Below are 16,909 nucleotides of genomic sequence, written 5' to 3'. Positions count from 1 at the left end.
CTCCAGCTCCTAACTGAACACACAGACATGACACCGATATCAATCTTTTCTTGTGGCTGTCAGAAAGGCAGCTGAGAACACTATTTACAAAAATATTGAACTATTCCCTCAAAGAAATCTAAATAAAGCCTGTAAATCTGAAAAAAACAACAACAACAAAAACCAGCATTTGAAGCAACAAAGGTTTTATTGAGGTTTTTGTCAAGAGACAAAGATGAAGGTGAAGTCAGCCTGAAGGTGTGCTGTCTTTTTCTATTCAGTGTCTTTGTGATCAAATCAAAAGCTGCCAAATTCTGACAGCCTGAAAAAACATCGCGCTGGGAGCCCATTTTATTTAACATTGCTGCAAATGAGAGTTATGAGAGTTATGAGAGTTGTCCATTTCCACTTCCTTATTGCTTTTCTAATGTTCAAATGATAAAACCCACATCCTTCGAGTTTTGTCATCACTGGAGAGCCCTTTTTCATTTTCACTTTCTCCCTCGCCTCGTTTTCACCTGTTGTTATCTCTGTCTTGTTTCTCCAGTTGAAGAACAGTCTGAGAGACAACCTGTGTTTGGACCAGGGGCCGGACACCGACAACGTTCCCATCATGTACCTCTGTCATGGTATGACACCACAGGTCAGTGGGCTCTCATTTTATCCGGCTACGTTCCATTTTCTCTTCTCTCCCTCTTCAGTAGCACACACCCTGATCACACAGAGAGATCTTAAGAGAGGTTGTTGTCAGTGGATAATTGAACTCTTCTGCCGCCTTTGTGATTTTAAATGGGGGACTTAGAGAGAGCAACTATTGCATGAGGTTGCATTATATATGTGTGAGTGATGTCCCTTTATTCTCTGCACAACAAAAAGGCTGCGTGAGAACACGCTCGATATGCTGTCCCAGTTTTGAACATCAAAATGAATTAAGAATATCGTGAAATCATCAACATCACTTTTAAAGCGACATGAATTCTTTTGTTGTTGTATTTTTAGTATGTTTATTTATTTTTGTGGCCACTCGGAGGCAGCAGAGCCAGTTAAAAACATGGATTGGAATTTCAATCTGGATAAAGCGCCAGAGATGGAGCCCTCAATTCCTATGAAAGCTGCTCAGTGGGACATGAAGCCAAAATGACTTCCTGGATATAGTATTACCTGGATCTTCTGCATTGTGGGGCGCACAGAGCGTGCACACTAGAGACTTCCATCGACTGAGCTGGCTAGCTTCCCGTGTAGCAACCAGCTAATTCGAACGGAAATTATCATTCAGTCGTGCGGTCTTCGAGACTTTCCAAATGTTATCAAATTATGATAGTGAAACGAGCCATTCTACATTGACTGTCACGCTAAAAAAAAAAAAAGATGTATCCACCTTTTCACAGCTGCTTCTTTCAAAATGTACGTACCCCAGTTCATTATGTGATGTTATCACATGGTTTGGCCACTATGAAAGTTTGCTTCAAAGCCTGGCGCTCTTCCTGAGGGTTTGGTTGGAAACATTACATTTAAATATTATCCCTGCATTAAGTTTTGCATGAGTTTTGTTTGTGTCCACCTGATAAATGAAAGTCCATTATTTGCACATTATTTTAGATTGTCTTTTATGTTCCCCAGCCAGTTCTTAATTCAAATACTCTTATTTGGTCGTGGACAGGTAGTGTACAGTTAGTTTATCTGAGCTTTTGGCTGTGGTGGTTAGAGCAGATTTGTGGACCAGAAAACCAAAAGAATGTTAAAACTGTATTTAGGATAGGTTAAAGGAACTACAACGTTGGTGGTAGTTCTCTTTGGGCCCATCACTACCGAACCTCACACCGGATGGTTTGCATCACAAAACCATCTGGAAAGGCACCTCTAGAAGCTGGCAAACACAAAATACTTTGCAGGTTATTGGATGAACCATCTGTCTATCAGCATCCATTATGGGCTAATGTCAACCAATTATACCAACAGAGGGAGTGCGCTACCACCAGCTGAAGTCGGTTCTCCCCCCAAGCATGTCGAATCCAGCTGCCTGGACAGTGGCCCTATTCTTAAAATTTGAATGCTGTAGTTACCCCTCCAGCACAGTTAGAGGTGGTTGGGCTGGTTGGGTGGGTCATATACTGGACCTCACTTCCAATGAGACCGGTGTTCACGTCCTGACCAAGAGCAATTTGTGTTTAATGCTGTGTTCAGACCAAACACGAAGAAAATATTCACCTTGTGTTACTCGGCCAAGTTTTAATTGTAGGTTTAGTAACGCAAATAATAATAACCACAAACGACATCAGTATGGACCCAAGACATAGAGATTTCTCTGTGTTCTGACAGCAGTAAGTGGATCAGAAGGACGTTGAGATAATAACATCATAATGCTGTCTTGTAAACAGCCTGAATTCATGCTTGGTCAGGTCTGTCAGCCAGACGACAAGCAAACCACTTTTCAAATGCTTGTTCCCTGAATTGAGTTTGGATCGCTAAGAGCTATGCTGTGCAGTGCTGAGAGCATTTCCAAAACGTAGCAGGTAGCCAAACCTTCTCACTCACTTCCCTCCATCTCATCACTGACTAAAACTTTGTATCACGTTTGGTCTGAACACAGCATCAAGTTATGTAAATGACATAACCTACATCACGTGAGTGGTGTGTTTATGTGACATGGGGTGACTTACAAATTAAAACAAGGCTTTTTCAACCCAAGCTGTGATCTTTTCCAAAATTCAACTTAAGTAGTTTCAGTGTCTAACCTAACCAGGTTTCATTTTATGTGTAAAGGCAAGTGAACAGTCAACTCTTTGGCTAAATAAATACCCACAGCTGCCAGTAGTTCCTCATAGGACCTCATAGGATAGTTTTGCGAGCTCACATGATTACATGATCTTACAAATCCAGCTGCCTCACATGCTGATCACTCCAAGCAACTACTATAGCGTCACACATAGTTATTTGAACAATTGTTGATGTGAAGAGATTGGCCAGCGCAGCTTTAAACATTTCCACAGTCAAGAGGAAGTTGCGCTTTTATGTGGTTGGAGTTAATAATGTAAAGTAGTTTCGAGGAATTATAGTGAATCTGCGTATAGGGGCATGAGTAATGTCGAGCGATGTGGGTCTGTCGTTTACATAAATGAAAAAGTCACATTTCCATAATGAGAAAGCTGTCTAATTAGAGCCCAGATCTGGAAGGAAATGCAACAAAGAGCCAATCTATCACCGTGCTGTAATAATGCTGCTTTGTCATGTGCTGTTTTGCTTGTGGAGCGAAACATTTCAGCTTTCACGGCTGAAGTATCCGTAAAGTAATACTCGAGTCACTGAGGCCAATCAACAACTCTATCAGCCTTCTGCAGATTCAGGGCCATTTAAATTCTTAGGGGCTGTAAAGGCGGCACTTATTGGCCATTTAATGGAGGCACTGAAAAATACTTTAAACAGCAAGAGAGTGTGACTTTGTATTTCTGCTTTTCACCACTTTGAAATGCTCTGTAGCTTGACTGAATTAAAAATTAATATTTTACCGTCTGCGTTATATCCTGGCTGCCATAAAGAGGCTCGCATAATCAGAGCTAGACTCCGCCAACGCGCCGAGCCCGGCACCCAGCAGCCTTCTGAGGACACTCCAAGCCTTGCCTCCATTGTCAGTAAAGTTAATAGCTATGACCGGCGCCTTGACGTCGGAAACATCCAACTCTATCTGGGTCGTACTCTCGTAGCACTGAATCAGCTGCTGAAACAGCTGTGTTGGCGTTTCTCCGTCCTGTCGTTTCGCCTTTCACATTTTCTCTTTCCTGGACACAGCATAATCAGCAGGTGCTGCTGATAAAGAAATTGACTTGTATTAGTACGTTTTTATCTCCTTCACTCCTTCACTATCTATTTATTGAAACGTAACTAATTGATATGGGCAAGGCCACAATGAAGGGCTTATTCTATTCACAACGAAGAGCTTAACGAAACAGTTCCCCCTAGAATGAAGATACAGTCATCGTCTGCTCATTTCCATGCTGTTTCAAAGTTCAGTAGTTTAAAAATTGTAAAACGAAACAACCAAAAAAAAAAAAATCATAAAATCAGCTGTAAACTTTCCAATAATTGTCTCTTGAGTTTTGTGCTCAGTTTAAGCAGAACTAGCAGACTCAGAATTAAAGGTAGAGTTCACCAGAAAATAACAATTCAGTCATTATGGACTTGCTCATGTTGCAGTCCACAGTCATTTCTGGAGTGTCACAGCAAAACATCCTAAACAACTGAAAAAGATGGGATCCTTTTTTTTCCCTCAATATGGCAGGTTTTTCCTCACTCGAACTGAAGGACAGAGGGTGCCGTTGGTTATACAGATTGTAAAGCCTACTGAGGCAATGTGATTGTGGTTTTGGGCTATATGAATAAAATTGATTTTGAAATATACGAAAAGGAAAACATATCCTCCAAGTCTACAAAAGTCCAAGATCCCAAATTGATTTGAAAGGCTATAATTACTCCTCTTTTTTAAAGCCAAAAACTTTGCGTGAGCTGCTAAGCTAAAAGCGCTCAAACCCCGTCTGAAGTTGGGGCAAGTTCAACCCTGCGTGGAGGGTTAGAGGGTAAGTAACATCTTTTCAAAACAAGTTGGGCTCTTTCAGGTTGGACTATGCTGAATTTGTATTTTTCTGTGAACTGTTTCTTAAAAACAACATCACGTAGAAATCAGCATTTAGCTGCAAGCTGGCGTAAGGTAAAAACAAATCTATAATGTTGCTTTAATTCCGAATGCGCTACTTAGAAGCCTAGAAGACACTTAGTGAAACATTTTTGACATTCCCAAAATGAATTTGGCAGATGGACGGAAAGATGGCAGGTAAATGTATTCAGCCCGCGGCAGAGCAGACTGCCCTCAGTCCGAGCCAGCGCTGCCCAAAGAGAGGCCTGTGGGCCAATTTAATCCCCGTCCTGTGGGACGCAGAATCATGCAGTATTATTCATCTGGCCTACATGATGCTAATTTGTTCAAATCTGAGGGGCTGTGTCTTAAAACTCGCATTTTTTCAGACACAGCCAAGTTCAAAGCCAGGCGTTTGCTTTTCCCAGTTAGTGTTAGTGAACAGATATTTAGCTGCAGCCGAGTTATTTTGAGATATTAGAGGCAGAGCAAATGAACAGATAATTTGTTCGCTCATATTTGCGGAGGAATTTAATCTTCCGAAAAAAGACAAATGACTTCTAGCAAACCATAATTTACCCACCGCGCTGTGACATGTTTCCAGATAACAGAGGTATTTGGGGTGCTTTACTGGGATATGTCATGATAGCAGCAGAATATAATTACACAGCACAGGATCAGCGAGGGGAACTAATCACTTTGTAGGTTGGAGATATTTGGCCTTTTTTCGATTCAGAAGCGCATATACACACATTATGTGCACATAAAACGAAATGGAAGTTAATATCTACTCTGTACCTGCTGCCGTAATCAGGGAGGGATTACAGAATCTTAGTTTAAAATGGATAAATCCATGATGCCTTCTGTGAATGGATATTCTCACACACTGCATTTACGAAAAAAAAACAACCTCTCCTCGAGTGGGTAACCCCGCTCCGACTGACACATGGTAAAACAATAACAAATGTGTTTTTTATGGCCAAAAGTGGTGTGTTGTTCTTGAAATCATTGTTGAACGCAAGACAAAAAGAGTTCTGAAACAAATCAACGATAAGAGGCCTGAGGATGCGGGGCGAAAAGCAGCAGGAACTGTCTTCACAGCCAACATCAAAGACTCAAATATTCCTCTGGTCTTCTATCATGCACTTCTATCGCTTTTTATTCTTTTTTCTTTATTCATATGGAGTGTCTTTTGTAATGTTATTCCCCCCCGGCCCTTCTTATTCCCCATTCAGATCCTTTTATTCGGATTCGTCCAATCCTTCAGATTACCTCTGAGTCCTCTCCTTTCTGAAATGAATCATTTCTGTGCGTGTGTGTCCGTGTCCAACGGGATAGATGGATATGGCTCTGAATACCTGATGATCTGCTGAATGTCAACGATGCATAACGTTCCTCATTTTCCTCCTCGGCCACTTGACACAGCCGAGGGAGGGAAGCCTGGAAGGGTACGAAGAGGAGGATGAGACAGACAGAGCGGGAGAGAGAGAGACAGAGAGAGAGTGAGAGACGTTTCACAGGATGAGGATTTCATTGGCACGCGTTCAGTCGAGCACTTTTTCACTTACCGCGGTAAATGACCAGCGCTTTCAACTTCATGCCACCGTCATGTCCCACCAGTTTCACTCAAGGCGAAGCTGCCAACTTGAGAAATATTCGCCCTGAAGATCCTGGTGGTCATTTTAAACTAAAGTGTAACTCTGCCAATTTCCCACATTAAAATGTGTTTACAGGTGTCAGAGAGTAGTACTGCATATGTGGCAGGAGTAGCATAAAGCCTGTCGTGGCCACATGTCAACTGTAAACTTGCCTCCAGTGGCTCAAAAAAGAAGAAAAAGTAAAGACTGTGAGGAATAAAAAAGGCGATACATTCGATCATTTGTTTTTAAACTGTCCATAATGAGTCCAGCAGTGCTACAGGAGTGCAATTTTTGACTAGTGGGCCGCTTTACAAAACCTGGCTGCTTCATTACCCACAATGCCACTTCGCCAATGAGTGACATTACTGGAGACAAATTATCAGATTACATGCGGCCTCCTCTGGAGCCACAAAAGGCTTTACGCTACTTTTTTTTTCACATATGCAGTAGCACTCCTCAAGATCTGTAAACTTGTTAAATGGGTGGAGTAACCCTTTAAGTTTGGTTTGTTTCAGCAACACAGATGTTTTAGACAGCACACTGAACCACTGATCAGTGATAACTTGGAGTTGTGGTGATAAACTGCATTTTCTTGCACCAAAACCAACATGGATGACAGCCATCACAGCACTAAGCTTCACTACCAGTGATAGCAACAGTACTTACCACTGCACCCTGTATGATAAGCTCGGTTGGCCGTGTCTGACTGTGAGATGTAAAAATCTCTAGTATCTGTTTATCTTTAAAGCCCTGATTAGAGAACAGCCCTCGTATATCACATCTAGGTAGCTCGTGCCAGGCCTGATCTTGGACAGACTGCTGCCTGCACGAGTGCTGCAGCCTCTTGGAGTCTCTTGATATGTGACATACGAATGAATTACATCATCTCACTCGGTCACTTGGTTTGTAGGGCCTCACAATATAGTAAACAATTAGTAGTACAGTTTTTTTTTAAAGTAACGGTTGCACTATGATAGAGATCAGTGGTTATCATCATTCAGCATCACAATTTTCAGTTTGTTTGGTTTTTTTTTAATCGTCCCTACTTCATTCTAATGCTCTTTGCAGCTTCTGCTGACATTACACTTGGCCATGTTGCAATGTTAATATTAGTTTGATTAATTGTGCAGACCTACTGGTTTGCTTCTGCTTGTTTTATGCCATTGTTCAGTTTGGATAAAGGTTTGAATTTAATTTAATTGAATATGCACTGCATTTATGAATGTTAATCAAAGTCAGTTTCTCTGTCGTTATGTGTTCCTCGCTACATAAATCTACACTTCACCACACTGAAAAAATGATTTGCCTGAAACATTGAATTAATCAATTTAATTACATGTACATTTTCCGTGTAATTCTATAACTTTAACGTACATTTAATTAAAAGTTTTTTTCTATCATGTTGAGTCAGTGTGAATAGATTAAATAACTAGATGTGTGATTTAATACAAGAGACAGACTAATAATTTTTTTAGATAATAATAATTTAGAATGCACGACTTGTATGTATAATTCTCGAATAATGAACCCTTTAATAACACATAATGTTTGTGAAGGAGTTCCCCTTAACTCTATATGTAATAATTAAATAAACATATAAGGTTCAACTGTAGGTCTGCGTTCATTTGATCTAACCAGACAAGTTATTTAATTCATTCACTCTGACTCAACACGTTTTGCATTAAGTGTGACACTTTGCATTAAACTTATTTAATGGAATTAGATGGAACATTAACATGTAATTAGAATACTTGAAGTCAGTGTTTTGAGCCTGATTGTTTTTGAGTGCAGTCTTCTGACCCCAAGCAACAGCAGACACGATTCAAAGTGGGAACTGACTTTGACGCTAGAGCGTCTTTTGCAAATGTCAGTTGGAAATATAAAAATCTTTTCGAGACCCAGTGGCAGCGGTTGCATCTTAAGACTTACAATTTGTTCATTGCACACACACAAGACCTCCCATTTCATGTCATTGATTTTCTTGAATCTGGATCAATCAAAAACTAATATGAAATTCAAGGGTCTCTGCAAAAACATGTGGCTGCCCTCCAAATTCCTTTTTTGGTAATTCATTTTTAAAGGTGCCCTCGGAGCTAAATTTAATAATTCAGCATTTTCCGATCGTCAAAAAATCATTAAAAAAAAGGATTTGGAGAGCAGCCATGGGATTTTGCAAGTTCCCATGTATCTGATAGACTTTTTTTTTTTTTCTGAGAAAATCCATGATGTGAATTCGAAAGAGTTCTGAATCTGAAAAAAATTGACATGAACGGCCTAAAACCCACTGCATGATTTAACCGTCTGACTGGAACAGACCGTGTCCAACTTGGTCCCACCAAAATTGAATTCATAATTGACTGAGTTGGAGCTAATTTTAATTACTTTACATTACCTTTTGCTACTGAATAGGTAAAAACAATGCATCATGTGTTATAAGTTGATATGTTTTGGAGGTAAATCTTAAACTGCAAAGTGAGGTGTGTTTTCATAAAATATACATACCTCAAAAGTGTACAACCAAAAACATAGTTGGTGTGGCAATTTTTTGTGAACGGAGGAGAGTTGTCGTTCCTTTATCTAACACTTGCAAGTGGGTGCTTCAACCATCAACATGTAATGCAGTGGTGCTCTGAAAAGATTACTGAAAATATTAAAGTCAAACCTAGCCTACTGATCTATAGCTGGTCTGCAGTAAACCACATGTGTCACGTGTAAACGTTTACTTTACTTTACACATTGTTGTAAAGGTCCACTGCAGAGCTTGATCCTCAAAGCCATCACTCAGTGCGTTTGCATGCACAGCTTAGTCAGATTACAGCCATAGTTCGACTATGCTACTCAACCAGACAACTGCAATTATCCGAGTTTACATGCCAGTGAGAAAATCGGATTATTGGGCCAGAGCATGTCATACCCCGGTACGCTAGGTGGCGCTGTACCCATTTCAACTAGTGGTAACAGAAACATTGGCATTCAAGAAAGATGGCGTACGAAGAGCGAGACGAAGCTACATCTTTGTACACTTTGTATATGGTGTACATGATAATTACACAAACTAGATGCACAATGGCGCTCTTTCTTGCGGTGATTTCGGAGGAATCCGTCTACTTCCGGCTCACGGCCCCGGGGAAAAATCTCGTGCTTGTGCAGAACGCAAAATCTGATCCGATCGGCTGGAACGTATACATGCAGGAGTAATGCAACTATCAATCAAATAATCTGGGTGCTTTAATTCGACTATAAGAAATCCGATCCGGTCCGATTTTAGTCAGACTAAGGTGTATACATGCATTTTAGAAATCCCATCATAGTCAGACTAACACAGTAATTCGGTTTTCTTGAGTGCCATGTAAACGCACTGACTGTATTGTTCCTTTAAAGAGACAGTTCACCCCAAAATAAAATTCGGTTATCTACTCATCTGCATGTTGATGGAAAGTCGGGTAAGGTTTCATAGTCCAGATAACATTTCTGGAGCTCCACAGCAAAGCAGCGATACAGCATTCTTCTATACAATTGAAGTAGATGGGGACTCATTTTAGAACATAAAAGAACATCTGCAAAACAACATAAAATGGCTCCATACAGGTCTCCGGAAACCCCAGAGATCCCAAATGGATTTAAAAATACATTATTTACATCCTTGAAACCTTTTAGACGAGGTGCAAGCTAATGCCTTTAGCTACAGTTAAGCCTAAAAAAGGAATAACCTACATTTTTAACCTATTTCAGGGCTCCTGGAGTCTTGGATTATGTTGGATAAATTGTGTGAAGCCATTTTATCTTCAATTTTTTTCGATTTGAAGTCCCAATCTACTTGAATTGTTCAGGAGAATGCTGCAATATGTTTTGCTCTGATGCTCTAGAAATGTTTTGTGGACTATGAAACTATACCTGACCTTCCATCAACATGGGCATGAGAAGATAATATCAGAATAGTTTTTTTGAATTATAGAACTTTAGCTAGCTTATTGGTGCTGCCTAGTTTCGCATTATTATGGCTGCCAGTCCCTATTTCTCACAGCTGTCAAGTGTTTTTCAGCACCGGCAAAATATCCCGCACAATTTCCTCTCTAGAAAAGTATTTTCTATTGTTTTCCAGCAAGTGGTGTCATTTTCTAACCGCTGACCATAATGAGCTATCGTGACACTGCACCAAAATGTTTTCAGCCCGTTGCCTACGCACGCATCCCCGACTGGCACATAAACAGAAGACACTTCTCAGCACCACATTAGGTAATGTTCAAAAATGAATGCGGCTGATGTTGAATCAGGGGTGAATCTCAGGCCAGTGGGAGTGGGTTGGATGACAAAATCCATTCAGCAAAATGTAGTGAAAAAGTGCTGTGGAAACTAAGCACATAATGAAATCTGATCTGGGCCTCAGTAATGGTGTAGCATTGCTAAGGAGATTGTGGCCGGATCAATAAAGTCTGAAAATGAGACCTTTGTAGCTATTTACCAGGGCAGTGTTCGTGTGTGTGTGTGTACGCATGTGTGTGTGTGTGTGTTTGTCTTTGTGAGGACCCAATTGACGCTTTTGAGGCAAGGACACTCACTTCTTCATCAGGCTATTTAAGGACTTTGAGTGCAGGAATAAGGCATGTCATGCTGATGTGCTGTGAAAAGATTAGAGCAACGGATTAAATGTTGTGAATGAGACTTCTCTCGAGTACGACGGGATAAGTGTGTGAGCGTGTGCACGGGCGTGTGTGGGAGGGCGCGTGGGTGTCAACGGAACCGAAATAACCAGGATATTAAACTTGCATGTAAGTTTGGGGCGGAAATGCAGGATTTGATGTTTGTATGAGGCTGGGGGAGAAAAAAAAACAGACGAGCATTGATAAAGAGGAAGCAAGTAGCAGAACAAGTTTAATCAAAGATTAAACTTTGGAACAACCTCGCCACTTGGGAACGAGAGAAAGCTTTTCTCCGACAGTTCGTGCTTTAAGGAGACCTAAGAAGACACTGATTTATCATTTTGGGGGAAAGTTGGTGGTGTATTAATGATTTATTTCACCAGGGAGTCGGTTTGATTCAAAGAAAACACAAACCAATTACCGGATTTTAAAAACTTTTCACAAACACTACGTGCAGGCGTTTGTCAAAGAAACCCAATTACCGGACTCTAAAAGTTTAACCTTTGGCTAAATTGACGTGTTTTTCCGTGTCTGTTCGTCGGCGGGAGAGAAAAACATGGGTGACCTCCCCGCGGGATCAAATGCCATTGTGCTTCTGTAAAGACTCTTCTTCCAAGGTGGGAATTTCCAACCGGCTTTCACTTTCACTTTCACTGAATAAAAAGCGAAATGCGTCACAAGCCGTCGAAAACAGCAGAGCCTGCAGGTGGAATTTTCTTTTTTCCTGGTCATTAAAAGCCGATGGGTATAAAACGGAGATATGAAACGGCTGTGGCTGCGCTGAAGTAATTTATTTTGAAAATGGCCGTGTCTGTAAGCCTATTAAAACTGGCACCAGTCTGATCAGCGCACGATACCATAATGAGCTCCCTATCTTTGTGTGTGTGTGTGAGCTGACCAGTAGTAGGAACAATGCGTTTTTTTTTTTATTCAGTTATCTGTATCTATAAATAACATCTTTTCTAGTTAACCTCATCGTCTGCACCCCCTCTTAAACTCTCCTCCTGCACCTCTTTCTGTTCCACTCGTCTAGAGGAACCTCTTCATTATGTACTGAGACATTTTTGCAGCTGTTGTGTGCGTTTGTGCGTTTGTGTGTGTTTTGGGGTTTGTCTTTCACCACCAGAACAGATGGCTGAGGGAAACACCAGTGATTAGTGTGTCTAACTACATCCATAGTTGTCAGAAACAAGCCCACCAAGAGCCTCAGATAGATAATAGATGATACAGACGTTTTTCATAGACGCTCGGCTACTGTGGCAAATGCGCCAGTCCGTGTGCTGTAGCTCGGTGACGTCGGGGGTCAACCGTATCATTATCTTTGGAGGATCGGCTGAGGAGAGGACAGGAAAGTGTTGGAGTTCACACAGCCCGGTCGGCTGGTAAAATGTTGGTAGTCAACGTCTATGCAAACCACTGATACGTTCACATTTATGACATCATAGGATATGTAGCACATCGAAATGTGTACGAGTCATATCACAATCACGTTAGGTGTTTATGATCTGACTGCCAGGAGGTGGAGGAGGTGGTGATGGCAAGCCACTGACCACAGTTCATAACTGCATCTCAACATGTGTATGGCGGTTCTAGACCAATTTTAATAGGGGGGCCAGGTTGGGGCCAGCTTTTTTGTTAGGGGGCACATACAACCCGGAAAAAAAGATAAATCCCTCATTCAGACAAAACAGTGTTTACAATTTCAGCAATTTTGATTGGGTAGTAAACTGCTGAGACACTTTATTTCTGCCTTTCCCTTCAAGACAAAATCATTGCAAGAAATCTGTCATAGTATTATTAATGCAGACTCCCTGTCGGGGGGGGCCACAGGGGGGTCCAGACTCAGAGTTCCAGGGGCACTGGCCCCTGTTGGCCCCCCCCCCCCAAGAACCGCCCCTGCCACTGGATATGTAAAAGAGACCTTGGTGACAGCGTCCAGCTGTGTTTGTGGCCACCAAAAACAGGTGTTTTAAAGGATTAGTTCACCCAAAAATAAAAACTCAGTCATTAAATTCTCAAGTGCAGCTGCAGGAGGCAGCATGAAGTGAAGGAGTGAATGGGCGTGTCTCGGACCATGTGTGACTATGTGATGTGAACTCATTTTGGCATTAAAAGAAATTCGGGTGAGACAGATGGGAATATTTCAGTGTGTTCAAACTCCTATAGATCAATGTCAGAAGCACTAAGAGAGCTTCAGACTGATTGGTGAATAGTTTCGTCTCTAATCTTTGAATTAATGGGACGGAAGTCTTTACATCATTTTACATACATTTTCAGGAGAATTGAATAAGCTGGCATTAAGAACATGTTGACATGGGCTCAGGAACACCTTTGTCAGCTAACACAGTTAGTTTGCACTCAGTGTTTGTTGATGTTTTACACAAAGTTCCAGCCTCTTTAGAACTGGTGTGGTAGCAAATTGTCGATATGAAGAATTAAGGATGCAATGGATGTCTTGGGAGCCTTTGAACTCAGTCCGACTCTCACCCTCTGTTAGAAGACACCTCTCAACGTGAAACCCGCTGTACAGCACAGCTTTTGTCTTTATATCTGAAATGTGTCAGATTTGAGCACCAAGCAGCTCCGTCCAGGTTTGATTTTTGCTCGGATGGGAATGTCCTCCGCTGACAGTACACATTAAACACCTGAAAAAACCAGCCTAGCTTAATGGCTTTATTCTGTCCACACTTGTAAATGTTTACATTTGTCAAGAGAGATTGCTGTCTGTCTAACACAGCGCTGCGCTAATCCTTCTATTAGAAGCTTTAAGAAGCCGTGACAGGAGAGGAGATAGCATTAAGCCCTCTGTTGGCAGCTGAGCATCAATCTATTGACAGATGCGAGTTTAATCACTCTTATTAGCGCACACACACATACACACACAGAGAGCGTTCGCACCGCCTCGACGCACTCCCTCACAAACTGTACACGCACTGATACACACCGCGCTGTCGCCTCTCTCAAGGTGTTTTTTTAAACAGCAGCTTAAAAGCTGCGCGGCTGGTTCACAGTGTGATAATGGCTCCTGTCTCGAATTGTCCTGTTCCTGCAAGACGGTCATTATTCTCATCAATTACCACCTCAGAGCCTCCACACACTCCCTTGCAAACACACACACACACACACACGCCCATGGAGTGTGAGCACACGGCGATGCTTGCGTTTGTTCTGAGCGTTGTGCGTTTCCGCGCTCACTCCTTCGTTACATTCTCAACTTTTCCCGCTCGTTTGAATTCCGGGTGACGCTGATCCCTCACGTTGGGCTCCGCTCGCGTCGCGTCGCCTGTGATTCTTTGTCTCATCTTCTGCTCTTCTGTCAGACTCGGGGAAATGCATGTCTCACTTTCTGGTCGGGATCTTTAAACAACATCAGGTGTGTTTGATTTACCTCGGCAGACATTTTGCAGGCTTCAAAACTGGGCCAGCATTTGCATTCATTACCATGTCCTTCTGTTTTGTTTTCTGTTTTGTTTTTTTCAAGTATGCAAAATCTCCCCCAGGCTGATATTTAGCCAGGATCTACTTTTTCCATCCCTGACCTCTCTCCTCCCTCCTTCATCACATATCACTGAATATTCCCTCCTTTTTTTCCTTCATTTCTCGTTTTCTTCCTAATTAGATCAGTTACAGCTGGCCTGTTTATCTCTCATATTAAAAGTGAGATTGTTAGCCTAAAAAAAATTAGCCTACTTACAGGGCTCCCTGCTGCTAATGACCAAGCTCTCTGGGAATGAAGAGTACGGCTTGGTTTTTACAAAGGTGCATTATTATAAAATGTGTCAGTGCTGGCTCTGTATATTTTAGTGGTTAGAGTGTCATTATATTTATTCATGTATGTAACGCTGCTGTTCAGGTATCTTTTTACTCATGTTAAACTTGTAAATACAACACATGATCCAATCAATTAATCCATCACCAGGGCTGAAAATTGGAAAAAGGAATTTATTTTTAGGTCCTCAGGTTATTTAGTTCCTCAGGTAGATGGGCACTGGATGAAGGCTTGTGCTCAGGCAGTATAGGCTCAGCAGGTGGAGTAGCTGGTGCTCATGGTAACGGGAAGCTGAGGCTCAGATGGAGGCTCAGGTGAGCGAGACACGGAGGATCCACAGAGGGATCTTGGGAGGAGGCAGCGGTCAGGAGGCTGGGCGGGTGGGGTGGCTGTGGAGCTGGAGTTTGGAGTTGCACTGGCTCTGGAAATGGCACAAAGGGAGTCAGGAGGAAGAGCAAAAAGTCACTTGAGGTAGCACTAGCGACAAGTGGAAACAATCAGGAGTATTTGAGCTGGCGCTGATGATTAGATGAGCTGCAAAGTGTGTGAGAGCTCCGGCCACACCCGGCCTCTGCAGAGCAACTCTGAGAACGCAGGAGACAAAAACACAAGCAGGAAGCACAGAAAAGTACCACACACAAAGTCCAAATCACGACATGAACGGCAACACACAGGGAGAGCAGCAAACTGTGCACACCACCGTCTGGCCACAGGGACGCAGACTTTACAGAGCGACCGAGAAAACACTGAAAGCACCTGTAAAATGTAAGAGCCACAATCTGCATCTGTCGAGTCATTCTTTCTTTTTAAAAGACATTACAGCTTCTTAATCCGATGTGCCGCATGATTCCTGTAATTGTTTTCATTTATTATTTCCCGGCGGTTAGTTGTCTGACTTTACATGCAAGCTGTTCGGTTGTTTGACTATAAAAGTGTTTGCAGTGTTTTAAGATCCCTCCTGAAAGGGAGATCTAAATGCCGTCTTGTTGAAAAAGAAAAGAAAACGCAGCAGAAGTGCACTTTCAGAAGCCCCTATGGTCGATGATGAATATGATGAAGTGTCCTCTAGGTGTCCTTTAAGCTGGAACATGTGTTTACGTACCTCTCAGTGGTTAGTTGATAGCTCCCTGCGTGGTTTTATTAAAAAGTGGTGGTACACTTTTTATTTTTTACATTTTTTTACATTTTATTTTCACCATGGGTTGGAAGTGTTTCACCATAAAAGATCCTAACTTCCTGCACACTGTTGTCCCTCTGCAGGAATATATATAATAAGTGAAATGAGATAGAAGTGACAATTAAGAAATAGAAAACAAAATGTATGAAATATGAAGGAAATCACAAACTGAATGGGAAATAAATAATCGCTGTATGACCTAAATGGAAAGATTTCCAACTGAAGGTGGAAAATAGTTGGAAAGCGACCGAGCGTTGTCTGAAGTTTGACGGGTACAACAGCGATGCATCCGAAGCTGCAGACATGCAGTCTGAGTAGTTTCCAGAAACCTAGATCTCCCGGAGATCGTTTGATGTTGCAGAAAATAATTTGCATACAAATAAGACTTCGGGATGAGATGAGATTTGGACGGGAGCTGCTCTGTTGAGAAATCCTCGACGACACACCTTGATTTTGTGATTTTTACAAAGCTCATGAAAGAAGAGTGTTTCTGGGTATTCCCACCTCTTGATGTTTTTCCGCAGCTGAGGCGGACTGAGTCTTACTTTCAGCTCCTGTGGTCTGATTGTTGATATGTCTGTGTCCCCCCAGCAGAATGTGTACTACACCAGCTCCCAGCAGCTCCACCTGGGAGTGCTGAGTCCGACGATCGACGACGACGACAACAAGTGTCTGGTGGACGTGAACAGCAGACCCAGGCTGCTGGAGTGCAGCTACGCCGCCACCAAACACATGAAGCTCACCTGGACGTTCTCTCAGGTAAACCACTCTCAGAGAGGCGCGGCTGTGAGTGTACAGCTGCGCACAAGAAAGACGTGGCGCGCTCCAGCTGCGCCATGTTACAGCCCCTCAGCGTGGCTGCAGCTTTGATCTTACTGTTTGTTCATTGGTATTCTGTATGTAGCCGGAACTTCCTGCTGGTTCTTGTCTGCCGGACCGATTCTCCGTGGATTGAGAACGCATTTTCGTGATTCAAATGAGTGGGATCCGTACATCTTCCTCCCCACTTTGTTTCCTGTAGAACACTGATCATTCTTCTGCTTTTTTTTTTCCTTCTTTCTTTTTTTTATGCGGTAG

At 42.2% G+C, this 16,909-nt stretch overlaps 1 protein-coding gene across 4 annotated transcripts in view; it reads left to right on the top strand.

Annotated features, from left to right (window-relative positions):
* LOC115587369 (polypeptide N-acetylgalactosaminyltransferase 18-like) overlaps positions 1 to 16,909 on the top strand; it is a 182,659-nt gene that overhangs the window by 141,407 nt on the left and 24,343 nt on the right. For 3 of the 4 annotated variants that reach the window (XR_003985029.1, XM_030427205.1, XM_030427203.1), the window contains exons 9-10: positions 527 to 622; positions 16,424 to 16,591. Coding sequence is in view for 3 of the 4 variants with exons in the window: in XM_030427205.1 (XP_030283065.1) it covers positions 527 to 622; positions 16,424 to 16,591 (264 nt within the window). In the remaining variant the exon portion in view is untranslated. The remainder of the gene's footprint in view (positions 1 to 526; positions 623 to 16,423; positions 16,592 to 16,909) is intronic. The other variant, XM_030427204.1, reaches the window with a different exon arrangement.

This window comes from Sparus aurata, chromosome 8, assembly GCF_900880675.1.
Source record: "Sparus aurata chromosome 8, fSpaAur1.1, whole genome shotgun sequence".
Taxonomy (NCBI): Eukaryota; Metazoa; Chordata; class Actinopteri; order Spariformes; family Sparidae; genus Sparus; species Sparus aurata.
The sequence above is the reverse complement of the archived record's forward strand: the minus strand, read 5'-3'. Positions and strand labels throughout refer to the sequence as shown.